Below are 26400 nucleotides of genomic sequence, written 5' to 3'. Positions count from 1 at the left end.
ACCAGGGACACCAATGGTGTGCTTTCCTTAACCACCGCCGCAGCTCTGCAGCCCTCTGGCACGGCTCGGGCTGCCCTTGGGTTTGGTGGGGGTTTGGCTCCTGGCACTGGGGATGTGCCTGTGCCTTTTTGCACTGCAGGAAGAGACAGGGCAAGGAGCTGTGGGCTCGCAGAATCGCTCCCGCCGCATGTGGCTGGGACCACAACTCGTGGCATGGGGGCTTGGTGGGGTGCAGGGCTGCCCCCTCACTGCCCATGGCATTGCCCTCTCTCCGGCGGCCTGCGGTCCTTTGCATCTCACTGACCCCTTACTAAATACCACTCTGCTCACTGACGCCTTGCTAAATTACAATCATTTCTCAGGGCTTCTAAAATCCACACACATCCCTCGCAGCTCCCAGTGCCCGGACCCCCTCTCACAATGCGCTTATTGCCCAGGTGAAGCGCTACCCTCTGACCCTGCCTGTCCTTCACCCTCTCAATAGCACAGCTCTCCCTCCTCCGCCTCCTCTTCACCTCCCCCGTGTCCTTCCAGCTCCTATGCGGACCCCTCGTCCTTCTTCATCTCTCCAAACCCAGTGAAACCTGCGCGGCTTCTGTGACTGACCCGCCCTGGACAGCTGTAGCTGTAACTCAAGGCCCTGGCGAGAAACAAATTCGATAGGTCCGTTATGTATCAGTGCAAATTTCATCTAGAGAGGTAAGTCCCTGCGGGGGGTGGCCGGGACCGGGCCGGGGGGGTGGTACGGGGCCGGGGCCGGGGCCGGGGCCGGGGCCGGGGCCGGGGCCGGGCGGACACCCCGGCGGAGCGCGCCGCCTCTGGGCCGAGCCCGTTTAGCGTAGTCGCTATGGCAACGGCGGCTGCCGGCGGGCGGGGGAGCGGCGGGTGCGCCCCCGCCCGCCAGAAGCCGGCGGCAGCGGGCGGCCAGCGGCGGCTCCGCTCAACTTGGGCGAAGGGGCGGTGTTGGGGCGGCGCTGCCCCGGCGCGGCGCGGCCGCTCGCCTCAGCGTCGGCGGCGGGACGGGAGCGGGTGACCGCGGTAAGGAGGAGGTGACGCTGCCGGCGGCGGGCGGGGTGCTGCGGCCGTGGGGCGCCCGGCGGGACGGCGGCGGTGCCGAGCGGCGGTGACCGCCGCGTTCCCCGGCCCTTTGCCGCCAAGAGCGCGGGGCGGGGGTTTCCCGGTTTGCGCCTTTGCCGCCGGTGCGGCCGGTTACCGCTGCCCGGCCCGAGGGGCTCCTGCGAGGGAGCGGCGGGCGGGCCGTGAGGCGAGGGGCCGGGGGTGAAACAGCGGCCCTGCAGTAACCACTTTAGAAAGTCCGAATTCTGTCAATTACGTTGATTTCTTCAAAGTGCCGGCTCAGCCGCAGATGACAAAACCCCACAAAAGTTCTCGGGTTTTGGAGGGATTTTCAAACAGGTGCCGAAGTGGAGCGGTGCCAGGCGTTTGGCGGGCAGCTGCCTTGCGGAGGTGCCGGGGCGAGCCCAGAGCCCCGCGGTAAGCCCAGCTGGTACCCCTCGTCACCGGGGCTAATCCGTGCCCCGATGTGCGCGGGAGCTCGCAGTGCCGGTCGGGAAGGCTTGACTTCAAGCCACGTCCTCGTCCTGGTCCCCTCTTCGCTCGCCCTGGGTCCGCGGCCGCCAGAGGTGAGGCGGGACGGGTGGGCAGGGGAGGGCCGGGTGCCCCGGCAGCGCTCCCGGGCTGGGCTCGGGCACGGCCGCCCACACGGAGAAGCGCTGGGTGACCGCTTCCGTAAGGAACAGGCAGCCGAGCAGGAAAGCGAGGTTTATGCTGCTTTATGCGTATGCCACTCCTGTTTAAGATCTCTCCAATTAGACACCTGCCCTACTAAGTGTCTTCAGTGTGGACGTCTAATGTTTAGTAACCCCAGAGTGGTACCACTAAGGTCGGTCAGATGGCTTTGGAGTTACGGCAGTGTGAGAATAGACTGTGCTGTACATCTCTTAATGCTGATGCATTAATTAAAATCTCTCTCAAGACACCGCTCTTCACTGCTTATATGGCTGCTCTCTGTGGATGGGCCGTAGGTGGGTCGTACAGCTATTACAGGAAGAAAAGCATGAGCTTTCCCAGAGCTTGGCTGGTTGTTCCCTATGCTGTATGTGATCTCTACAAAGAGAGGCTTAAGTTTTTGAACTGTAAACTTAGTGTTCTTTTTCTGGGTGCTAGTTTTAAGACAATGTGTATTTTTAAGTAACTCCTGTCACAAGGACTGAATTTCAGCACCGCTGCTAGTATTCTGCAGTACGGGGAAAACTCCCACATAGGCTAATAGTTCTGCGGTGAACTGAGACAGAGTGAGACTTGGGGTTCTCCATTCTGATTCTTTCTGATAGATACTGTAACCAAGGTTCAGTACTGAACAGAGTTGTATAGGTGTCTGTTAAAATGCATTCTCACCTTATGATGCAATGAGTTACTCCTGCTTTCACAGAAGAATCAGTCCTCAGTCTGGATGGAGAATGCACATCTCACCCACCCGTTTTCACAGCACTTAGTCTGGTCTAAGCCAAAATATATAAGTAAAACCCCCCAAACTTCAGTGAGCCTGACAACAGGTGAAATGTGCTTTTGGGTCTGAGTTTCAAGCTCTTACTTCATATAATTCTATAGATATAAGTATCTTCAGTGATATTAGAAACTCCAGTTTGTGTTGTTACTGCTCCTCTAGTAACATTGTGTAGTTAAAATGACAGAACAGAGAAGGATGAGCTGGGGATCTCTCCCGAGTTTTAATTTTGAAAGCCTTTTGTGCTGGAGCCTTCCCATCAGATGCTGCTTTATTACAACAATACTTTTTTTGTGGTTTGAGTAGTATTAATAACAGGAAAGCTACATGTCTGTGTTACCTTCTGAACTCTTATTTACATGGCTGAGTGAATAGTGGAGAATGCTTTAGGTCCCTCTGTCCTGCCTGGAAACCTGGCTTTGTAGTCTGCAGAGATCAAAGTCATATATAGAATTGAAGGTGTGTTTGATCCACCACAGCAAGATCTGAGCAAAATATAGGAGTTTTAATAACAACTTAGGCAAAGACAGCAAATCAGTGTGGTTTAACTTCCTGGCTTCGTTAGGTTTAGGTAGCAGTCCAGTGTAAGTTGTATATGATAGGGTGTTTTTATGGTTGCTATTAGAAAATATTGTTTAAAGCATGAGTGGGAATTTGGCATGAAAATAGTCCTGTTTCTCAGCAGATGGAACTCATTTGCTCTGATAAGTAGACAAACTGTAAAATGCTACTCTGCTTCATAAGCAGATTTGAGTCACACCCAGCCTTTTGCTTCTGCAGATAACACAAAAATTATCTTTTGTAGAAAGCCCTAGCCATTAGTAGAACTTTAGGCTATTGGGCCCTTCCTTCACGTTTTCTTTAAGATCTGTAGGCTGGATTTTTAATCTGGAGTTAATCAACACAGCACTTTTATTTATTTCAGCGAAGCAAATATCTTTTATCTTAGTGCAGCTCTACTGTAGGCCATGAAGCTGTACCAGTTAGAGCAGCTACCTTTTCTCTTTGTGTTTTGGCTAGTGGTTGAAAAGTACTTTTCTTATTCATAGCTGAGCTTGAGCCCAGTTCACACTGAATTTTTGTTTCTTTACACCTTTTGCAATCAAAAGGCAGATGTAAAATGCATCAGATGGATGTGTTTTCTAAAAGATTGAAGCTCTAAGAATGTATTACAAACTACACAAATGCTGGGGAGATGAGAGCAGTATTTTTTATGTATTCTCAGTTTAAAGAGTTTCATTACAACAAATCTTTTGAGGGCTACTAGCTGTAGAAAATGTGACAACACAACAGACGAAGGTTGTGGTATACAGTGGGTATTTTCAGAAGGCCACTCATGCTTTCCTTTGGTAGAAATGGTACCACTTTTGTTTCTCTTATCTTGCAGCACCTTGTGATGTGCTTTGGCTGTCTATCCTTCTGTTATGCTACCTAGCGGTGATTTTTACAGTCGTGTGCATTCATAAATGGCTTAAGTGACTTGTAACTCTCTGCGGCAATTATACCAGACAAAGAGGCAGCCCATTTCTATAATGCTGAGTCTGCTGTAGAAAAACTAACACAGAAATTGGACTGTTTGCCAAACAGCAGCATGGTTCTCACAGATTTTTGAGAGCACTTGTCATTCGGAAGCAGACCTGGGCAGCAGCGGGAGCTGTCAGCCTGCGGCAGGCTGGTGGGAGACTATGAGCACTGCCCTGCTAGGGGCAGACAGGCATTAGCTGGCATGCAAGGACCTGCTGGGTGCCACAGTGTCCTGTCACGTTTAGCTCACTTTCAGACACTACTGTGAGGCTCTTTTTGCTGTCCTTGAACACCTGCAGCCATGAAGACTTGGCAATAAATAATGTTTCATTTGAAGTGTTGGCTTGATCCCCTGTACTCCTGTTACTCAAAATGCCTTGCTACTGGTAACAGGGTCGTGTCGCTGGGTGTATTTTAACTATTGTGAATTTTTTTTGTCCAGTGATAGCTAGCTTGTGTCCATCACAACAAGAGAATTGGTACGCTCATAAAGCAAAACACAGGTTCTCTGCTGCGGTCTATAAGCAGACCCTTGAGTGTCCCCAGGAGTTGTGTCTCTGAGAAATGCTGCTGTATTAATGCCATGATATCTGCATTGCCTTCAAGTTTCTTGATTGAAAAGCTCTATCTACTGCTTTTTCAGCATTAATTGCCTCATAGCAACTTAGGGAGATAGATACAGGTTCTCGGGCTCAGGTTATAATAATTTCCACTGAGATTACGATCACGTAGCAAGTAGCTGTAAACACCGTAGCCTTCCATGTCACTAAACAAGAAGGGAGATTCCAGACAGATAGGAAGCAGGGTTCTTTGGGCCCTTGTAAGGTAAAAGACTCTGTATGGAGAGGATAATGGTAACTAACTGCAAAAAAAGCAGTAGAGAACAGGGATTCTTTTACAAAGCTATGATGGGCTATATAAATAAAATTGAGAAGGTGTTGGCAGCAGTGTCTTAATTAAAACTTGCTAAGATTGTTTGCTTGGAACAAAATTACAGTATCTCTATCACAGAAGAAATAGAATTTGGGGTTCATCTACGATGCTGTCGCTACTTAATGTATTTCACATAGGTATAGCTAGCAGCATAGCCATGACCACAAATTCTGCCTGAGAAGCTGGTTAAATGTCGCATCGGTTAGCGCATACAGAATTCAGAGGCGGGTGTAGCCAAACCAGCTTTAATCTACACGTGAGTTGCAGTCCAGGGAGATACTGGATACCCTTTGCTATCTGAAGGAAACTGGACCTTTCTGGATAATGTCATTCAAACTTTACTAATGAAGAAAATAATTAGAAAAAAAGTTTAACATGCTCTGCAGTTTCACATCATCTGTTTTCCCCATGACTGCATGTCTTAAAGTACAATTACGAGCACAGTTTGGGGATGGACCTTGTCCCGCTTTTAGAAATAATCTTCCTTGTTTGCTACCCTCTGATCTGGCGTGTGTGGAAAAAGGTTGAGTGCATATCTTGCATGAACAAATTCTGTCTCTGCTCTCTGACTGTGGCACTATGGAACTACCACCCAAAAAAAAAGGGAGGGAAGACACTTGCCAGCTCCTCAGCCCAGTTTGTCAGTATGCTTTGCCTGGATGATTGGGTTTCCTGGGACTCTTATCTATAGCCAGCTGAGTGACAGCATTTCCATTGACATCACTGGACTTTGGATTAGGCTCCTAGTTGTCCAGCCCCTTAAGACCTCTCTCCTTCATCTCTGACAAAACTACCATATCCCTAGGACTGCTGGGAGTCACCAAGGATTGTCAGTAGTACTCCTGGACTAACACACTGTGAAGGCAAAGGCAAATCACAGGAGACTTATAAACTGAGGACATACCTTTAGAGAGAGTCCAGCTGTATTCTCTCTTCCCCCCTCAAATGCATATTTCCTACCCTGTGCCTACTCCTTTCCTGTCCTGGAGGGTGTTGGAAGCTAGGAACCAGAAAAAGGATCAATGGAAGGGTATTTTTTTTTCGCAGAAGTTCATATTTTACAAGGCAAACGGGTCTGGCTGATTGACTCGCCAGAAAGCAGCGCTGCTGTAACAAGTCTTAGCAAGTGGTGATCTAGCCTGCAAGTGACTGAAGGAGACTGATGTCTGTCAGGTTATATGAACAGTCTCCAGTTGGCCAAAGAACAGCCAGAGAGCCAGCTATGGAAACATACCCCCTCCTTTAGTAAAAAAGTTAGGAAAGGCTGAAATCCTAGTTTAGTAAGATGAAAACAAATAAGGCATGTGAATGTTGGTATTTCTGATTATTCTTTGGTGCATTCACTGGACCAAGAGGAGGAAGTCACATGGGGAAATGTGGGAGAAGGTAAAAAGATGGAAGATGAGGTGAAATTGTACAGAACATGTCATGAGCAGAGAACAGAGAAAGCTGTAAAGTAGGTGAGGATTAAAATGCAGGAATTGCTGACAATGTAGAGAACAAAAATGAGATTTGGAAAGAGGTAAAAAGCTTCTTTAGAACTAAAGCAAACAAGAAACTTTTACATGAAAAATTCTCGGGGGGGCTTACTAGTAATCACTAAAAATTGAAGAAACCCTCAGAGGCTGTGTGAGAGAGAAAAAGTGAGACATTCCAGACTTTTAACATGGATAAGGTAAATGTACGCTTAAAACTCTGTGAGGTGGTTAGTCAGACTTGCAGTCAATAGCGTGAGGGGAAGGTTTGTCTTCTAGACAAAGACCTAGGGTTGATGAAGCAAAAGTCTTGAAACCCAGATCTGTTTCTGGAGTAGAACTTACGTAAACCTCTCTGAAGTTTTGCTTGAATAACACCAGAGTTGTTCATCAACTGGATTATGTCAGCTCCCAGGATAGCCTCTTACAGGGAATCAGAAAATGGACTAACTGTACAACACAAAGATCTGTATTCAGATGGGGCAATGTCTCTTTCTTTTAATAATTTTAACATGAATGCTTGCAAGGTATAAATTTGTCCTTTTCCCCAATAAGAATCTCGGGCTGAAACTTTTGCCTTCCTTTAGTTGCCCACATCCTGCCGACAGTCCTTTGAGTCTTTCCAAATAGGAGAGTCATTTTGAGTCATTTAATGATTAGCCTGCATGTGAACTTTAAATTAAAAACAGCAGCTACAATTAATGGAGCCCACAGTATCTTCTGCAGGCTGCAAAGACCAGTAGTGGGAAGAGTGGTGGCTTGTCGAGCCTGCTAAATAGAGATGGCCAGTTTCCAGCTCTCAAAAGAAGATGATGGATGAGGGATGGGAAAAGAAACAATCTCGTACAAACAAGGCTCCCTTAGGAACAGTGAGCACAAGCTGCCAGTGTACATGAAATGCTTGCCTGGGACTTTCCTTCATTTGAGAACAGGCCATTTCAGCTGCAGGTGAGGTGCTTTCCTTACTTTATATTCTTCTCATTTGGAAGCAGATTTTCCAAGTAATGTGTGGGAGACAAGTGGAAGTCCCGTTCAGAGTCGGTGGCATTCATGTTCCTGTATCAAATGCAAGTCTGCCTGTTATCAGTGCTTTACAAAAGCTCTGGCACAGCGCAAAGCTCAGGATCAGCAGGCTTTGCTCAGACAAGGTATCCAAAATTAGTTCTCTAACTCACCGTCCTCTGCAGTACTAGTGCTAGGTAAAACGGTTCTCCTCATGCGGAACTACTCGCTTTGAGGGAGACGTGCGTGATAAAAACATTAAGGCAGTAAGAACAGCCCAGGACTATGTGAAAGCCAGGGCAGGTCAAATTAGAGCTCAGGTCTCCTTGCTCTCTTTCCCAGTTCTGACCACTAAATTCCCCTCTTGCTCCTCTTCTAATGAAGCAGCTGGTGAGCTAGGGATAGCTGGAAGGACATTTCTCAGATTCACAGTTGTGCTGCTTTATACTGATTTACACCTAATGCCACTAAAGTCAGCACAGTTAAACCAACGTGAGACCAGGTCATAGCTAGAATAAGCGCAAAGTAAGCTGACCCTTTGCTGGTAAAATACAGAAGGACATGCTCACCTTCATCAGACGATGGTGCAAATGGAAATAATACTAACTTAATTGGTCAGGTACCTGTAAAATTTATGAAAAATTGCTGTCATCACATAAGCTGCAAAGAAACAGGAGACTTTAAAATAATTTACAACAGCTTGTGGTCTGTCTTGCTGCTCACTTCTGCTAGCAGGGCTTACCTATGCGATACATAAGGGGTGAGAAGGCCAAGGAAAAGGTCTTTAAGTCTTAAGGATCTTAATCTTTAATAATGTGTAATGGTGAGTAGAGGCCACCATGTAGCAAGATCCAGGTACATGTTAGGATGGTGGAATTACGGAGTTGAGGTTGTCGGCACATCAATTCCAACCTGAGTTCATTCATGTGTCTTGTGCAAGTCGGTCAGCGGCAGGCGGCCAGAGTGCTGTGTGGTGATTTGCGCTGTTAGCTGGAGTCACCCTGGCGATGAAAGCAAATGAAGGGACCTGCTGCTCCTCCTCCTCCAGAGCACAGAAATGAGACAGGAGCAGGATTACTTCCAGCGGCTGCTGACTATGGCTGCTATCATAAGGATGATCATAGCTGATACTCCAGGGCGAAAATAGTCACTACAGCTCTCTCTTGCGTGTAAGCACTGTAAAGTAGCAGAGGTGTTAGTGTTTATACAGTCTCAGAAGAGTACCTGTGGCCTTCCACACCTAGGTAGCTAGATCTGTGTGTCCTGTGGAAGTTTTCAGCCCTTTTGTGTCTTCCTTCTGAAGAAACTTGTGTTGCTTGTTGGGAGAGGTAGAACATAGGAAACTGTCCTTTGATGCAGTTTGGCAAACTTCCTGATTCTAGAAAAACCTAAGCATTAGACCCTGAAATAATTTCAAACTTGGGACACTGAAGACTAGCCAGGTTTTTGGTGCATTCTCCTTTAATGGTGTGATATATTTACATAATACAAACATTTCTGAAAGAGAACAAGGCTACATTACAGCAACAGATAAAGGCATGAAAGCAACTGGAGTATCTTTCTCATCTGGTGCAGATGGTGATGGTTTTCCAGGCACCGAAGGCACAATCCAATTGACCATTGCTCTTCTAGGGAGTCTGGGAGCTTGTGGCTCTCAGCTCTAGTGGGAGTACGGGGTAGTTATGAGCTTCTGGTGATTTGCATGGTCACTTAAGGCTCTAGGCTCCAATATGGCAGCTTAAATCAAAAGCATATTTTTCTCCCTTTTATGTCTCTCTGCATGTCTGTGTCTCAATAGTGAAGATCTGCTCAGGTCCTGCGGAATCAGGCACTTTATTCCATTGCCCTTATGTTAACTTTTGATGCCGTGTCCTGATTGGGTCGCTGCCAGGAGTAGCCTTTTGGTAATCCCAGCTGCAACCATTATTTGTGCCACCTCTTCTCCCTGGGGGGTAATTGAAGGGAGCAACAAGGCACGTAAGTGTGCTGTGTGAAGAAACAGATGCTGTTTTGCTCCTGTTCAGGTCCCTGGTGCCTGCTTTGAATTCCATTGTATTTAAATACAAATACAATAGGTAATAACTGTTCCATGCATTGTCTCTTGAAGTGACTATGTGAAGGTATTGGCGGGGTGGGGAGCTAATTCAGTTTTTGCAGAGCTGATTGGTGCAGTTTATTCTGCTTTCTAAGTGCTGGATAACTCCCCAGCAGCAGAAACCTTTCACTTAGAAGTAATACATTTAAACCTTGGTGCGCCACCACTTCCCTCTCAGCCCAGCCCCAGTTCCCTTGGTGCTAGTGGTAGCTACTAAGGTGTGGTCTTCCAGCATAGCTAATAGTTGGACTTCAGCTTGTAGAAGCTAGCATAGCCTTTCCTGCATGCAACAACACATTTGCTAAATAGTTAAAGCTCTGCCCGGCCTTCTAGTAAATGCAGCTGTTACTCCTGCCAGTACCTATGAAAGTACAGGTGAACTCTACCACTTACCTTACAGCAGCTGCAAATTTACCCACATGTATCAGGTTTGCGTGGCCAGGGAGCTGCAGGGGTGGCTTCTGTGAGAAGCTGCTAGAAGCTTCCTCTGTGTCTGATAGAGCCAATGCCAGCCGGCTCCATGATGTACCCACTGCTGGCCAAGGCCAAGACAGTCAGTGATGGTGGTAGTGCCTCTGGGATAACATATTTAAGAAGGGAGAAAAAACCTACCTGTGCAACACCAGCAGCAATCAGAAGAGAGGAGTGAGACTATGTGAGAGCAACCGCTCTGCAGCCCCCCAGGTCAGTGCAGGATGGGGGGCAGGAGGGGCTCCAGGCACCGGCGCAGAGATGCCCCGGCAGCCCGCGGTGGAGCCCACGGTGGGGCAGGCTGTGCCCTCAGCCCATGGAGGTCAGCGGGAGCAGATCCCCACCTGCAGCCGGGGAGGACCCCACGCCAGGGCAGGGGATGCCCAAAGGAGGCTGTGACCCCGTGGGAAGCCCACGCTGGAGCAGGCTCCTGGCAGGACCCGTGGCCCCATGCAGAGAGGAGCCCAGGCTGGAGCAGGGTTGCTGGCAGGGCTTGTGACCCTGCAGGGACCCACGCTGGAGCGGTCTGCTCCTGAAGGACGGCACCCCATGGGAGGGACCCCCGTGGGGCGGTTTGTGAAGAACCGTGGCCCCTGGGAAGGACCCAAGTAGGAGAAGTTCATGGAGGACTGTCTCCTGTGGGAGGGACCCCAGGCTGGAGCAGGGGCAGAGTGTGAGGACCCTCCCCCTGAGGAGGAAGGTGCAGCAGAGACAGCGTGTGACGAACTGACAGCAGCCCCTGCTCTCTGTCCCCCTGTGCCACTGAAGAGGAGGAGGCAGAGAATTTGGGAGTAAAGTTGAGCCTGGGAAGAAGGGAGAGGTGGGGGGAAGGTGTTTTTAAGATTCAGTTTTATTTCTCATTATCCTACTCTGATTTGATTAGTAATAAACTAATTTCCCCAAATTGAGTCTGTTTTGCCTGTGACAGTAATTGCAGAGTGATCTCCCTGTCTTTACCTCAACCCATGAGCCTGTTTTCTCTCCCCTGCCCAGCTGAGGAGGGGAGTGACAGAGCAGCTTTGGTGGGCACCTGGTGTCCAGCCAGCGTCAACCCACCACACCAGGTCACCTATCTTGCCCTCCTCCATAAGGATCTCCTGCTGGCTGGAATCTTGAGGTTTTGCATGTAGAGTTGCTGCAAGGTTGTGCCCTCCCATGAGGGGTCAGACCAGTAAACCCTAGCCCCAGCTTTTCTGTGTGGGCAGAATGCTTCGCCAGCCTAATCTGAAGGGAGAGAGGTATCCTTATAACTTGACTTCAGATGTAAGAATTGTGACTGTCGTTTTAACTACGCGGTGACTAGAACTTCAAGGGAAACTCTGCCTCTTCACCCTTTGTCTTGTCCTCTGCACAAGCTGGCTGCTATGGGTGAGCTTTCTCAAGGTGCTCAGCACCAATTAGTTCTAAGTGGCTAATCCAGTAGCACTTTTAGCTGAATAACAGACTTGAGGGGTGTGCGGGGGAGAATGTTCTTGGTTGAGGTGTGTTGATGATGACACTGTTCTTCTTCTCTCCCTCCCTCCCCTCAACCCACTCCCAATGAAGACACACAGAGCACTATGTCACTGGCATCCTGGTTCAGGTGGAATGAGCCCACAAGCCGCATTTCCCAGAGGAGCCCCACAGAAATGGTGGTTGAGACACTAATGATGGAGCTGAGCTGGCAGACCAAGCAGGCAGAGAAGCAGCAGCGAGAGCGGGAGAACGAGTATCGCAAGATCAAGACTGGGGTGGACTACGGCTGGCTGGTCAGCTATCCAAAGCAGAGCTATGATATCAGCCCGGGAGAGCGGCTGCAGCTGGAGGATATGTGTACCAAAATACATCCTTCCTATTGTGGGCCTGTCATACTCAGGTACAGTAAAAGATGTGATGATACAGACCTTTCCTTTCCCCCTCTCCACTTTATGATATGTGAGGAGCAAGAGAGTTGTTAGGGCCAACAGAACCTTGGCATCCTTTATCATAAGCCATGCTGGGACAGCATCTTTGCAAAATAAGGGAAATCTCATGTTTCAAGTCAGTCTAACATGGTATAGGTTCCTCCAAATAGTTACTAAATGCCATTTCCCTCTGAGACTGGCTTGAGTGCTTTATGCGCCTGAGCAGCCAGAAGCTTTATCTTGCATGATGAACTATTTCAGTATTGTGATGGTTTTTGCTTCAGTCTTTAGAATCTTAGAATAATTGAGGTTTAAAGGGACCTCTGGAGGTATGTGCTTCAACCTCCTACTTGGAGTAGGGCCACCTTGAAAGTTAGATCAGGTTGCTCAGGGTCTTGTCCTGTCCGTATCTCTGAGAGTGGAGACTCCACAGCTTCCGAACAACCTGCTATGGTTTTTATCCACTCTCACTGGAGCCTTCCTTCCTTGATTTAAGCTGTTCTGCAGGTCTACTGAGGCACTTTTCCCCAGTGTCCAGACTAGCCAAAAAGTGCTATTGTGTTTTTCAGCCTGTGAGCTAGGTATTCTGAGAGAAAGGGGGGATTGCATGCTTCTCCCTGCCCTGCCCTCCTTCCACACCCTTGGTATGGAGTAGGATGCAGATGGGGCACACAGCTGGCTTGAACAGCTAGGTGGTGCTTCTGCCTTATGCAGTGAAGACGTAGACACAGCCTCTTGGACTTGCTGTTACGCCTTTGAAGTGCTAGACATATGCTTGCTGCTTGCCAGCTGAGTAACCTTCTGCGAAAATGCCTTCAGAAATAGATCTGAGCCTGCTGTAGCATTCAAACTGGAAGGGAGGGAGGTGACTTGTCCTTTTGGGAGGGCTGTTCTAAGTTAAACCCTGTCACTTAGCTCAAGTGCAAGTGAGGAGTAGTGACCCTGAAGTTCAACTTTGCTTTAGCTAAATTGTGAAATGGGCCTTTATAATCCACTTCCCCTGTTCCAACATGTTCTTCCGTGGGGATTAGAAAGAAGACAGTAGCGGCAGGCCATGGCCATACGCGTTGGGGTGCTCAGCATCTTGCAGTCACTCACTGGATATGCTGGCACCTGTTTTCCAGGTACAGTACAGCTCCTGAACTACAACTGTAAGAGGGCTGGAAACAACTGGTCCTCTGTCTTACAGTAGGAGTGCCCAGGAAAGGGTGCCAAAGCTACCTCTCTAGCCCTCATCTTCCCCAGGGCTGAACATTGGAAACAAACTGGACAGGGCATTGGCTTTTGCAAAGGTTGCCATGGTGGCAGAATCAGAGATTTGGGATCGTTCAGTGGCCAGGTTTTCTCCAGTGAAAGTTTGCTCGGAAGAGCACCTGCCTTGTATTAGTATAACTCCAAGCTATGCTGTAAACAAACCACTTCAAACCCCTTGGTTCAGAGTTATTTTCAGCATCCCCAGGGCCACTGAGCAAGGTCTGTCTGGCAAGCAGGTTCTTTCCATGAGAGCAGGCTTCAGTTGCTGGAGTTGGAACGCCCCAGGGTCCATCATCTCCTTCAGAAAAGAGTATTAAACTGAGTCGTATACAGCTTGCTGCTGCTCTGGTTTGGTTTTGGTTTTGTTTTTTTTAAACTGAGACATACCATGCAAGGTGAGTGATTGCAGTGCAACTTGTAGTGGTTGTTCAGTGTTGTTCAGGATTCAGCATTGCGCTGACAGTAGATACTCAACAACATGGCTGGGCACTTGTGTGGGCATAATTGAGAAAGGATAAAACTGTCCTCTTAAAAATCCTCTTATAAATTGCTACTATAGGCTATCATAAATTGTATTACAGTATGATTCAAGAAGTGGCATGTTTTTGTTTGTTCCATACTACGGAGTTTGCACGGTTAGCAGAGCCACATTAAAAAAAATGAGGCTTGCATAATCTTTGTTGGTTCAATTCCATGATTGAAAAGGGAATGTCATAGCCACAAAAAATGGCAGAACTGGGTAGGTCAGAGGTCTGTTTGGTCTGATGTGCAATCTGCATGTGAGAGTGACCAGCAGCATCAGGGTAAGGAAAAGAGAAAAAGAACAAGGCAAGTAAATGCAACAGTACAATTACATTATCTTGTATATAGCCTCCAACTTACTGTGCCTTGTAACTTGGAGACTTCTGGAACCAGAAGTGGTCCTTCTGTCCATAATTGCACCATGTGCCTTTTTCTTTCAGTAGTTTGCTTAGATTGTAGGGTTTTGCTTTTCTTTTGTGAACAGGTGTAAACTTGCAGCATTTGTGGCACCCTGTGGCAGAGTTCCACATCTGAACTAGAACTATGCTGTACAAAACCATTTTGCTTGTCTGAAACTGGTATGTAGTAGTTTTATTTGATAATCACCTCATCTTGTGTTGGAAATATGAACAGTTGACACTTCTTCTAGTTTTTAAGCGAGAGCCCTGTGGTCCAGAAATCTCCATTGCTGAGATGGAAACAATGAAAAAGAGTGGGGCTTTCCATGCTAGGAGCTGAACACGTATGTGAGAAAGGAGTAGTATGTAATCTAACTAGAAGAAAGCCAAATTTGGATAAATTCTCCTCTCAGAAAGTGAGATAACATGGAGATTTTAATAACTTCCCCAAAATTGCACAAGATAAGTATAATAGGAATTTAACTGAAATCTTTACATTTCCAGTGAAGTACTTTAATCATAAGATCATTTCACTGCTGATGTTTCCTCTTGAATACTCTGTGACTTTTTAATATGTACCAACTTTTAGCAAAATCTTCACAAAACCCTCACAAAAACCTACGAGCTTGCATTTGGAAGTTCAAGTGCAGAGCATGTACCTTACTGAAGCCGTTGGTTCTGTCTGAAATATTAAGCTTGATCCTTCCCCTTCCATCTTTAGACATTTGAAGAGCTGAAGTCCTTTTTGACATACTTGACAAGCATGTAATACGTAAAATAACACAAGCAGCATACATCTTGCAAGACTGTGGAGTTTGTTTTGTTTGTGTTATGCAAGGTCTCCTTTGTGAGATTCTGAGCTCAGAATCAAAGCCAGAACAAAACATTTTTGTATGAGTTGTCAGAGACATCACTTTATTCTCCAAAGACCTACGTGGTTATTCAGATTGTCCTTTTCAGTGGCTACGGTCACATCTACTGAGAGGCACGGTTTCTATAAATTTGTTTCTGTAGATGTGGAGGAGGCTGGAAGGAACACATCTTACATGGGAGGGTTTTTTTCAGATTCAGCTTGCCTGTTTGAATGTCGGGTCAATAGAAACTTTTCTTTGAGTCTTTTGAAATTCTGGAAGGATTCAAGTACACTGCAAATACCATCAGGTCTTTGGAGGCTCCGATTCACCTCATACAAATAAAGCTATTGCATTCAAGTGCAACTTAGCTTTAGGTTATGGGATTGGACATCACCGACTGTATTTAAAATTAAAACCTGGAGCCATTTGAAGGAAGTGACAGTGATTTTGGTGAGGCCTTTAGTACCTAACTGCCTGGTTAAACTGAACAAGTAACCTAGTAGCTTGTCAACACAGAATGCTAGATTTTTGCCATCTTTAATCAGAGCTAGTTATGGTCTGTTTCATTGCTTTCAGTTTCAGCAAAACTGAAACAGTGGGTTTCTGTTCTTCTCTGCCCAGAAAGAAACAAAAAACCCTAATATGGAAATGTAAACCTGCATTTTGGTGCTCTGAGATGTATTAATACCACAGGCTAAGGACTGTAATTTTCTAAGGATGGTATATAGCTGGAGTGGACTTCCTAGTACGCTTGAATGTAAGACAAATGACTAAAATCAGAAATGGATTTATTTACAATTAGGAGCTTAAGTTTGAGGTGATGTGACCCCAAGTGTTGCAGTTCGTGTGAATGCCATAGTCCTTTGGGAGTCAAGTAGCCTTCTCTAGCAAAGCTGTTCATAGCTTTACAATATAACCAGAATTCCTGCTCAAAATACAGATTCAGGAGTCAGCAGCTAATCATTAGCACTAGGCACCCCACGTTTTCTTTGAATGACTAAATCTGCTTAGAGTTCCCAGTTCAGACAGGCACCCAGGGATACACTGAACTATAAGCATATTGTTTAAGTCCATGGACTTCATTGGATTTAACAGGTCTTTAAAGTTCAGACTGTACTTGGGAAACCTACTGAACTGGGGACCTACAGAATAACATAGGCAGGTGACAGTACTTTAAAACAAAACAGTGCCAGTATGAGCCAAGCACAGCCAGATTCTTAAAATCTAATGGCCCTATAAGGAAACAGAAGGGTCACAATTTAAAGAACATATTTGTTTGAACTGTGGTTAAAACGCAGCCTGGACTGGGGAATGTGCTCATCCCTGTGTGTGCATATACATGCTCCCCAGGCTTCTGTGCTGGTTCAAGGTGAGTTTTATTGACAGTCACATCTTTAGACTGCATGACTTGTGTAATATATTACAGGTTAGCTACCAGTAGTATCATAACTTATTTCACAAATAAGATAGGTATACTTTTCTGGTGAGTAAGGAAACCCTATTGAGGGATTTCAAGATACGGTTGTGCGGTTGCCTAGTTTGAAAGTATTCCATGCAAAAGTGCAAGGGCATTAACCTGTGCTGGAAGATAGGTGAGCCTTGTGCAATTTTGTGTGCTTAATTCCAGTGAGCAGCTTTGTGTGGAGTTGGATTCTCAGGATACAAGCTCATGTTCCTTGATTCCAGTGGTTTTACTGTTTTTGTATGTTGTCTGTTTTGTGCAGAAAGCAGACTGCTGGATCATGCAGTACATCAGCTGGCTTTCATTGATAATTAGGGAAGATAGCTTCAATTATACGTAGGTGGCTGCAGCAAACATCATCTGTTTTCTGACACACAGACTGATTTAGCTAGACCACAGCCCTGATAACCTGTCCATCCTTTCTGCTGAGAAATATTTGTGGCATGCACACCTTTTGGACTTCATACGTTTGTCCCTTACACAAATGTGCCGGCACTGAAGTTAGGTGGGCATAAACGGATAAAGTCAGCTCATCCTACTGGGGGAGAGGAAATGGCCTCCTTTCCCTTCTCTGTCTGAAAGAGAGTGGCTTTTCTTTGGGTGACTGGCAGGTAGGCTGTTGGATTGCTTTCTCTTTGTTTCTTAGACCTGCTGAAATCCATATGAAGTAGTTTTTGTGCTGGTCCTGATAAGTCAGAGATAAATCTTAACAGCAAAGGCAGAGTTCACAAAACAATCCTTGCTGCCCTAGCTAAGAGTGCAAACAGGCAGATAGCTATCAAAGTGGAAAGTTACACTGATTTTAGAAAACTATTTCAGCTAGATTGGATGGGAGGGATATTAGCAGCACAGGCCATTAGCATGTGAGCTCTGTCCTCGGGGTGTAAATCTGCCATCATACCAACCATTTTCCCTCTTGTACCCAGAGCCAGTTACTGGTCCGGTAATAGCCTGACACATGCTGCTACCTGCTCTGGAGCCACAAACCAGCAGTATGACATACGCAGCCTCTAAAACTGGAGACAGTGACGAGGCCTTTTGGGTGCACGATTGCCAATACAAAAGAAGAGGATGTACTGATATATATATTTATATTAAAATATATATATAAAATATATAAAAAATGACAGCACCTGTCTTTAAAATACACATGGAGATCAAATAACAGAATGACACCTTCAGTTCACCTCTGCAATAAAAGTCATTTGAAGGTGCTTTAATAATAATAATAATAATGGTGTTGCAAAGACTTAGGTTTTGATGGACGACTCTGTCTATGCTTCTGGCTAGGATAAAGGGAAAAGTGTATTTATTGTGAAAACTGTATTTTTGGTTCTTTGATAATGCAACTGAAGTGCTGCCTCAGAAGGCAGAAAGAATGTTTGCAAATGTACAGCAAAATCTCTGTTACTGCTGTTATGTGCAAACCCTTAGTAAGACCTAGTCTCTTGCTCTTCTAGGCTCTGCACAGTTCAGTTTAGCATCATTGTGTAAGTACTTATGTAGTAGTGTGAACTACAGTGGCTCAGAGGCTTTTTGCACCCAAATGTTCAAAGTTTAGAAGTTTTTTGGTGCAGGGGGTGGAGGAGGGAAATTAGGAAGCAACTGAAATTGTCAAGGAACATCTTGATGACTTTGGTAGGTTTTGTGTCAAACTCCTCTAACTTGACCCTGAAAGGGACTGATGCTTCTGCTGGTACAGAGTTCCTTCAGCAGGCAACACTGGTGCCTCCACAGCTGTACGCATAGCTGCCAACACCTGCTGTGAGAGAAGCACACTGATGTATCTGGGATACAGCATGATGTTAAGATGTATCTCCAATACCAGGCCTCCACAGTAAGAGTCAAAAGGCATAAATGTACAAAGAGTCTTTTTGTTTCATCTCTGGTTTTCCTTCTGTCCTGATTATCTTAGGTACCCATTGGTACGCCATTAAGCAGCGCAGTTCCATAGTATGTTAAACTCCTTGTTACGTCCCTAGGGCTTACCAAAAAAACCCCACAAGAGGCAAGATCTTCCTCTAACAGTTTCTGCTGTATTAAGCTTATTTAAATGCAATCCTACAGTTTTCCATCCTTGTTCGGTTCTGTTGGAGAGAAAATATCAAAATGCTTACAGACCTTACACACTTTAGCTTCCGTTAAGTTAGCTCTGTGTCTGCTTGTAGATAGAATTTTTATATTAAGAACTGAATACTTATTAGAGGAGTAGCTGTATTAGCATCTGTTTAAATGCATACTACTACGGAACAATGAGAATATCAGTGACCAGTGTGTGGATCCCAGGCTGGGGACCAAATCACCCAACAAGGTGTCAGGACTGGTATGTTCTCTTTTTGGCTCAGTGACTTCAAGAAAACTATCCTGCTCTGCATCTCATCTTCTTCACCTGCAAAATAAACAAGGTAATTCTTCACTTCCCTGGTATTAAGCTAGCTTAATAAACATAAAAAAAATAAACTTTTGAGCTTTTTGTTGAGAAGGCAGTGGAGTAATTTGTAGTTGTCTAATTAGCTACAGCATTGTGCTGCCAATCAAGGTGTTACCAGCTAAGCCAATCTTAAGAGAAATCCCTAGGAAGATGAAATACCACTTCACTAAAATTTAAATATTGAGCGACTACCAAATATCTAACAGAGTTCTACATGTTTTTTGTTTGTCTAGTGGCCATTGGTGCCATAGATGCTCTGGGGAAGGAGAATCCGAAACAGGGGAAGTCTAGTGGGACTTTCCCTGGTTTATCCACAGCTTCTGGTAAGCAGCAGTTCAGGGAGTACTTGAACAAGGATTTGCATTTGGACAATCATGTTTAATCAGCAGTGATGAGGACATTTTCCACAAACTTGTCTAATCATTTTGTTTCCTAAGCTGTAGGTAGCACGGAGTTCTGATTTAATAGGTGGTGTGTGAAAAGAGCACTTCCTTCTGTTTCAAACTTGCCACCTTCTAGCTTTGTTTGGTGCTCCCTATAATTTCTTGTGCTTCTGAGAAGTAGTGATTCACTGCTTCCTTACATTCTCAAGCTTGCTTGGGATTTATAAAGAGGGACCTTTGAGACTTTAATGGCCCCTCCCTGTTGTCGTTCCTTTCCGTCCAGAGTCTCCCATTTTGCAGGAGAGCGCAAGTTCCAAACCTAGCACAGTGACTTGGCAGCAATGTGTAATTTGTTGTTTTTAATCAAAGCTGTGCCTTGACTCTGCTTTCAGATTCCGGCAACTCGTTACTGAATATGAACCAGAAGTGCAGGAAGTATCCCGGCTCTTCCGCTCCGTCCTGCAGGAAGCTGCTGAGAAGATCAAAGAGGAGGAAGAGGCCAAGAAGCTTGCCAGGCAATGGAACACAAAGAACAAAACCAGCCTCTCCTTAACAACATTTAAATCTCGGTCCAGGATTTCCCCATTCATCAGTGACATCAAGACCATCTCTGAAGATGTGGAACGGGGTACCCAGGCCACCAGGAGGGTCTGGAGCATGCCAGAATTTCGGAGCACCAAGGATTACTGACTCTATACTGAATAAGGTTTTTAGACAGCAATCTTTCAAAACCCCAGTTAACCCTTTTTTAGCTCTACTGTTTCTTCCTCGTTCCAGCTCTCTCTTCCTACCTGTCTCTCTTGGAAGCTGCATCCATAGTAACTGCTGCTGATGCCCGCAGCGTGTGACACAATTTATTACCAAACATGCTAGCCTTTCCTTTAATTTACTAGCTATTCAGTAACCTTAAGGGCAAGGCTTGCTTACTATCTCATTTTTATGATTGCTTTCTTGTGGAAAATGAATTAGTTTTGCAATGTCTGTCTTCTCCTCCACCCTCCCCTCACCCCAGCCTGGATGTAGTTATCTATAAAAGCTTTTGGCCCAAGCTAGTGAGAGCTGCTGGCTGGTTCAATCTTGCTGAAAGCAAGACAGCCACTTACATGAGTAAGGCTTGCAGGATCAGGCCTGTGAATTAAAGCTAGTATCTGATTTGGAACTGAACTTTCTTTTCTGGCTAATAAACTTCCTTAGTGCTACAAGAAACTTCATAGGTAACCTCAGCACTGCTCTTGATCAGCTTTTTGCTGACAATTCACAATTTGACCCAAGTAGAAACAGACCCAAGCTTTTTGGGATGAAAGACCAATATTATTCCACAGCAACCAGTTTATGCATGCTCAGGTTTCTTGGGTGTTTTCTCTCTTGTGCAGGCAGAACTCCCTGAACCTTGCACCTTCAGAGTAGATAGAAATCTAACAACCTGCTGTACAGATATACAGGTGGATACATCAGTGCTGTGTCAAATGCTGTTCTTGGTCCTCAGTGTTCTGTGTTGCTGAGGTAAGTGCTCTACCCCACATCCCAGTAATAAGTTAGTGGACTGAAATTAATGTCTATGGCTAAGCCTGAAAGAGTAGTATAGTATCAATGTACAGAGAAGGGTGAAGAGAACAAACGTTCATCTGCAGGGCTCCTTGTTGCTGCAGTTGTTGAGACCATTTTACCAACCTGCTGCTGTGAGTAGCTGAAGAGCTCCGGTAGATGTGGGCTTGTTCTCTGTCTTCTGTCGTGAGTGCTCAGAAGAGAGCACTCCCATATCACAGGCCAGTGAGTCGATACTATTACAAATGAATCCTTAGTGCAAACTGAGTGGCTTGTAGGCCAGCACGGTTCTGCTGAGACCTTGAAGAAACCGGAAAATGCCGCTAAGGAAAAGCTACCAGGGCCCTAACTCAGCAGCTGGAGGGAGAGCTCTTGCCAACAAAGCAAAGAGAATGGCACACTCTGAAAATCATGGGTCCTGCAGAGAAGCCAAGGGCTAGGATGCCTTGGGGTGACCAATAGGAGATGTGGAAGGAGGAGAGGGATTTCCCTGTATGACTGGCTTTTGGGGAATCATCCCAGCGAGGGTACAGCCTCCTGTAGGACCTTGTAGCTTTGTTGTTCTTTTGTCTGTTTCAGAGACTATTCCATGGGGATCTCTGCAGCAGCATGTGGGTACTACAGCCAAGATAAAAGCCTTTGAAGCTGTGCCAACTCTGGGAAGAATTCCAGTACATGAAATCTATCCTAGAGTAGAAGCGTGCAGGTTTTTTTCAGAGATGGGGGAGGGCAGTATGAAACAGAGATCAAAATGAAACCCTTAAGAGCTCTTTAAGACTCTGGGATTCTGGCTCTTCCTCTATCCCCTCTGGGCTAAGATTGAAGACAAGGCTTTCTGACTAGCACCGGGCTCTAGCTTCCAGTCACTTGGTAAACACAGCTGACAGCAACCCTCCTAGTGACAGAAAGCAGAAGCTCACTTCTAATCAAAAGCTCAGGGCTTCCAAATACAGCATCCAGTTTGGGACAGGCTATTTCAACTCTAGGTCAATGAGGGAGAGTTTAAAGCCTTCTGACAATCAGCTTGGTGTTTTTCAGCTGTATGTCCTTGTGAAGTAATGTGATTGTATATGTGAAGTAAAAGCAAAGGCTTGACATACTTAGCATAGCCCTAGATGTCTAGAAGATGTGGGATCTCTAGCAAGGGATCACCACAATTTGCAGAAAATTCTTGTTTGGAAAAAAGTTAACTATATATTTTTTTAATATATATTTGCAAGCCACTGTATGGTACTGAAGGCTGAGATGAATTCATGAAATTCAAGCTACAGCTCTGTAGTCATTTTATTTGCGCTCACGTTCTATTTGACACCTTCAATATTGACTGTATTGATGCAATATTTGATGGACTGCTGGGAGAGACAGGACACACTGACATAAAGGTCTTTGTTACAGTACAGTGTCTGTAGTGTGCTCACTTTTTCTCAAGGAGAATCAAGACTAATTAACTTCCCTACACCAATGTACAAAGCCAAGGAAGTCACCTGAAGGGTGTTCACACTATCACAGCAGCCTATGGTCATACTCTGTCCTTCATTAACAACCTCCAGCTAGCAGATACCATTCTCATTTAACGGCCAGCAAAGGGAAACAAATCTAACCTTTGGTCAAAGCCATGTATGTTAGGGAGGCCAGGCTGGGGCAGTGCCTGTGACAGCTGTTTTGGGTCAACTTACCTATCATTTCTATTTCCATAATAAAATGTAATCCAAACTTTTAAGTAGTATCATTCTCCCTGTACCTCTTCTGCAAGTTACACTGGACTGTGTATCTGATGAAAAAGTGATACTCTGATACCAAGCTAAGGTTTCTATTCTTACTACATGCTATCTAGTACTCTTAAAGGTATAAAAGTAGTACCATGTTTGCCTATAGCCAGCTGCTCGGAGACTTTGCATTGTGTGTGCACCAGCAGGTACCAAAGCAAAGCTAGGAAGGTGGTTAGGATGCATGACTGCCGCATGGTGCTTGTGGTGCTCATTTTTCTTAGGAATGCTGTAGACTGAACCATAAATAATCCTTTGGTCACAGCATGCAGCAACAACTACCCACTCATGTTTGCCTTGCCCTAATTCCACATTTTGTATGGCTAAATTACCATTTTCATTCAAATCAGGAGCCTGCATCTCCTGATTGTCCCCACCTACTGTGCTACAGTCCATGGCACTGGGCAGACACAATGGGCAAACTAGATTGCTTTTTGATGAAGTTAACTCAAATGATCCATTGCAGACCATAAAGCTGGACTGATGCTGGTCTAAATTAAACTCTCATGAAACTTGTGTAATGTGAACATCAGGTCCTCGCCGACAACTGTTTGATTCTACCGTTCTGCTCCTCCTGGGCAAATATTGTGGAGGGAAAAAAAAAAAAACAAACAGACCACAAAACCCCAAACATTTCTACATGGCCCTGATGAGACTCTCTGATCTGTTCTTAGCCCCTCCTGAGAGCTAGTCTTGTGTCTTAATGAATTAAGAAGAATAAAAAGTGAAATAGCAGCACAACATCATTAAAAAAAAAACAGGTAAACTGAACAAGAATCATCCTCTCTAAGGATTTTGGTATTAGCCCAGAGCATCCCCGTTGCCCCACTGCTGACAGTGTCCAAAGGATGTTGTTACACCCAGAAAAAAGCAGTCCTAGAATTACTATACGTTCTAACAAGTAAAGGCAACACCTCTATAGCAGCTCGGCTGCACGGCTCAGCTTCAAGTGGCTAACATTCCTCAGAGTCACTACTCACCCAAGACTGTCCAGCCCTGCTTCTGTGCTTCTACAGACGAGCCTGGCCCACCGGCTGCGGTAGCTGGCAAAGGCGTGCAGGAGGCGAGGTTCCTCACCCGTATCAGCATATAGTTCAGACAGCTATCATGCCGTGGGGAACTGGAGGAAGCTTCGCAGGAAATACCTGCCTGCTGAGATTGCACTGTTTACACATTTAGTCATGGAATCTCAAGAGAATTAAAGCAAAGCTGTGAAATATAAAACAACTTTGGGTACTTGTTGTCTTTTTAATTAAAGATTGCCTGAAATATAATCTGTCCACATCTAACCAAACACAACAGCTGTTCCACTGCCCTACTGTATGTTGTGTAAGTATCAAAGGAGGAAGGCTAGAATGATAAAGGCACTAGATTTAAAGCAAAAAGCCCATCCTCCCTCTACAGGCTACAAATGCAGCTGCCTACCTTCTATCTTGCTGCCTCGACAAACAGATCCCAAGATTTAAGGTGCTAAATAACCAGGATTAAACAACTGCAAAGGTCTGAAATTCTCTGAAGCCAAGTGGTTTACATATACAACCTTGAATGGAAGTCTCCATCAACATGCTTCCAAGCATGTCTTACATTAACCAGTAAGTATTGCCACGAAATGAGAAGATCTAAGTGACAAAATGGATGTTTTGTATCCAGATACTTTTGAGTCACTCCTGTTCATTCTGTAATTGATCCCAGGTACTAGAACACCTTAATATTAGCAGATGGCCCCAGGTGGCTCAGGGCTCCCTGTGCTAAGCCTCGTATATGCAAAGCATGCATACATTAAACAAAAGAAAGTAATTTTTCCCGCAAAGTATTATTGAAATGTGGATTGCACTGCTCAACACATTCTGGAGACCAGACAGATGAGTGGTTCCAGAAGGGGACTATGTGTCAGAGGGTTAGCAAACCACAGTGGTCAGGGTGCAGCCTACAGCACAGGGCTTAAAGCCACTCCTTGCCATAAGCTGTGGACAAGCAAATCTCTCTGTGTTGTTGCTTACACTACTTCCCCAAAACACTGCTATAGACCTCTCCCTGAAGGACGACTAGACATCTAGGCCTTGACTGGATGGTCATTCTGATATTTCTGTGTTCTGTTACACCTCCCTGATAAAAGGACATTGCACCGTAGTTTTGCCCAAAACCCGGGCAGAGCACTGAGAAGCACCGGACTGCATGAGTCAAAGCCTTTTTGGTTTTCCTGCAACAGAGGAAGCGCTATCAAGCCTCCCTCAATTCTACCCACCTGTGCCGGGCAGAGACATCATGATCTCGGCGCCTGCCTTTCCCTGGTACTGCTGTCCATGCCGTGGGCTGCCAGCACAAGGGATCTTTCTCCCTTTGTATGATCAGAAAAGCCATGTTTCAAGCTGGCTTACACCAGAAAGATACTGTGCTGGCCCCGAGAGCTGGGTCTTGGGCCCAGGTCTCCCAATTACTACCATGTATTTTCTGTACAATGGCTGCGCAAAGATATTCCCAAACCAAGGGAAAATATTTGCAGGATGAGATCTTAATAAACATACAGAAAGGTGAAGAAAACAGCTACAAGAAGCACAGTCAATTATTTGGCAAATTATGGTTATCTGTGTACACTGTCCACTTCAGAAAATTATAAATTCTTATGGTCTTGGCTAGACAACCAGATTGTACCACCTCACCTCTATAATTTAGTCACAATTTTATTTTGCCTCTACCGAATAAATCTAACCCAACCCAGCAGCAGATACTACAGAAGTGTGGGAAAGAGCACTGTTTTCTGCAGAGTATCAACTCAGAACGTAATTACCGTTACACCTGTTTAGCGATCGCAGTTCTGAAGAGGCCTCAGTCAGGTCACAGTCTATGTTCAATACCTTTTCCAACCTTATTCTCTGAAGTGTCAGGTTGCCTAAAGCAACAGATCTCACCTAATTTAGTCTGAAGACTATTTAAATAACCAGATGCAGTATGAAACAGTGACAATGCAATACTCCTCAGGTATGTTTTTTTCTATATTCTGGCACCGGCATTTAAGAGAGAGAAAAGAGCAAGGTGCAGTTTCTAAAGAACTCAGCAGCCTTAGGTAGGGATGATGCAACAGCACCTGGTCCTTCCAGGTCCCTACTGCCTCTCGGCAACCTGCTCCTGTTGCATTCAGCTACTCAGAAGTCACAGGCTTCCTTCTGCTTTCAGCACAGAAGCACCAGCAGGACAGACTACTGTCTCCACAGCGCAGCCAAAAGCAAGAAACGAACAAAGACTGGATTAAATTCATCGGACAGCAATAACAAATGTTCCCCACAAACAACACATAATTAGGTCTTCACAGGCTAATTATAGGGTTTCAGAATAAGAAAGTGCAAAGGCAATGTCCAAAGGTGAAAGAAAAAAAGAAACAAACAAACAAGCAAGCAATTTCCGTGACAAGTGCAGCTGGACAGCAATGCCACCTGCCGACAGATTGCCCAGCCCCGACTGACCAGGAGACGGGCAGCAGCTTTCTCACCAGGCAGGTACAGATTCCTCCAGCTCCTGCTACCCTCCGCACACCACTGTCACCCCGAGAACAGCGTACAAACGGAGAGCAAAATAAACGCAACCAGCGTTAGCTGTAGTGTTTAGCACCGTATTGGAAGGCGGCACGAGTGGACAGCATGCTGGTGTCACAACAGTTGTCATCTGAAAGAGCGTGCCTCTGTGTACGCTTACCAGACTGGGCATTAATGATGTTCTTCGCACGGCCTGAAAAGGCTCAAAACATGCTTCCTCAGAGACCTCAGCACCACATCCTGCTCCTCCCTCAGAAAACACTAGGTGTTCCATACTCCTGGTTATTCAACAATTTAAGACTGAAATTGAACGGGCAGGAAAAAAATACCTGTTGACAACAGCCA

At 45.6% G+C, this 26400-nt stretch overlaps 1 protein-coding gene across 3 annotated transcripts; it reads left to right on the top strand.

Moving 5' to 3' along the window:
* Positions 1–804: 804 nt before the first annotated feature.
* RD3 (RD3 regulator of GUCY2D) lies at positions 805–22479 on the top strand. Of its 3 annotated transcripts, XM_080407983.1 has the most exons (4): positions 805–1038; positions 11573–11882; positions 19607–19920; positions 20588–22479. In XM_080407983.1, exons 2-3 carry the CDS (start codon positions 11587–11589, stop codon positions 19902–19904), a joined length of 594 nt encoding a protein of 197 aa, XP_080264109.1. In that variant the 5' UTR covers positions 805–1038; positions 11573–11586; the 3' UTR covers positions 19905–19920; positions 20588–22479. The 3 variants fall into 3 exon arrangements, with proteins under 3 accessions (XP_080264109.1, XP_080264107.1, XP_080264108.1); XM_080407981.1 differs by having other exon boundaries at positions 848–1038; positions 19607–22479; XM_080407982.1 differs by lacking the exon at positions 805–1038 and adding an exon at positions 1079–1643 and having other exon boundaries at positions 19607–22479.
* Positions 22480–26400: the final 3921 nt, after the last annotated feature.

This window comes from Falco punctatus (assembly GCF_963210335.1).
Source record: "Falco punctatus genome assembly, chromosome: 12".
Classification (NCBI taxonomy): Eukaryota; Metazoa; Chordata; class Aves; order Falconiformes; family Falconidae; genus Falco; species Falco punctatus.
The sequence above is the reverse complement of the archived record's forward strand: the minus strand, read 5'-3'. Positions and strand labels throughout refer to the sequence as shown.

Excerpts from the sequence above, each read along its gene's own strand:
- RD3 (XM_080407983.1), top strand. The coding sequence starts at position 11,587 with ATGTCACTGGCATCCTGGTTCAGGTGGAATGAGCCCACAAGCCGCATT. Across the intron at positions 11,883-19,606 it reads TGTGGGCCTGTCATACTCAG|ATTCCGGCAACTCGTTACTG; the intron begins GTACAGTAAAAG and ends CTCTGCTTTCAG.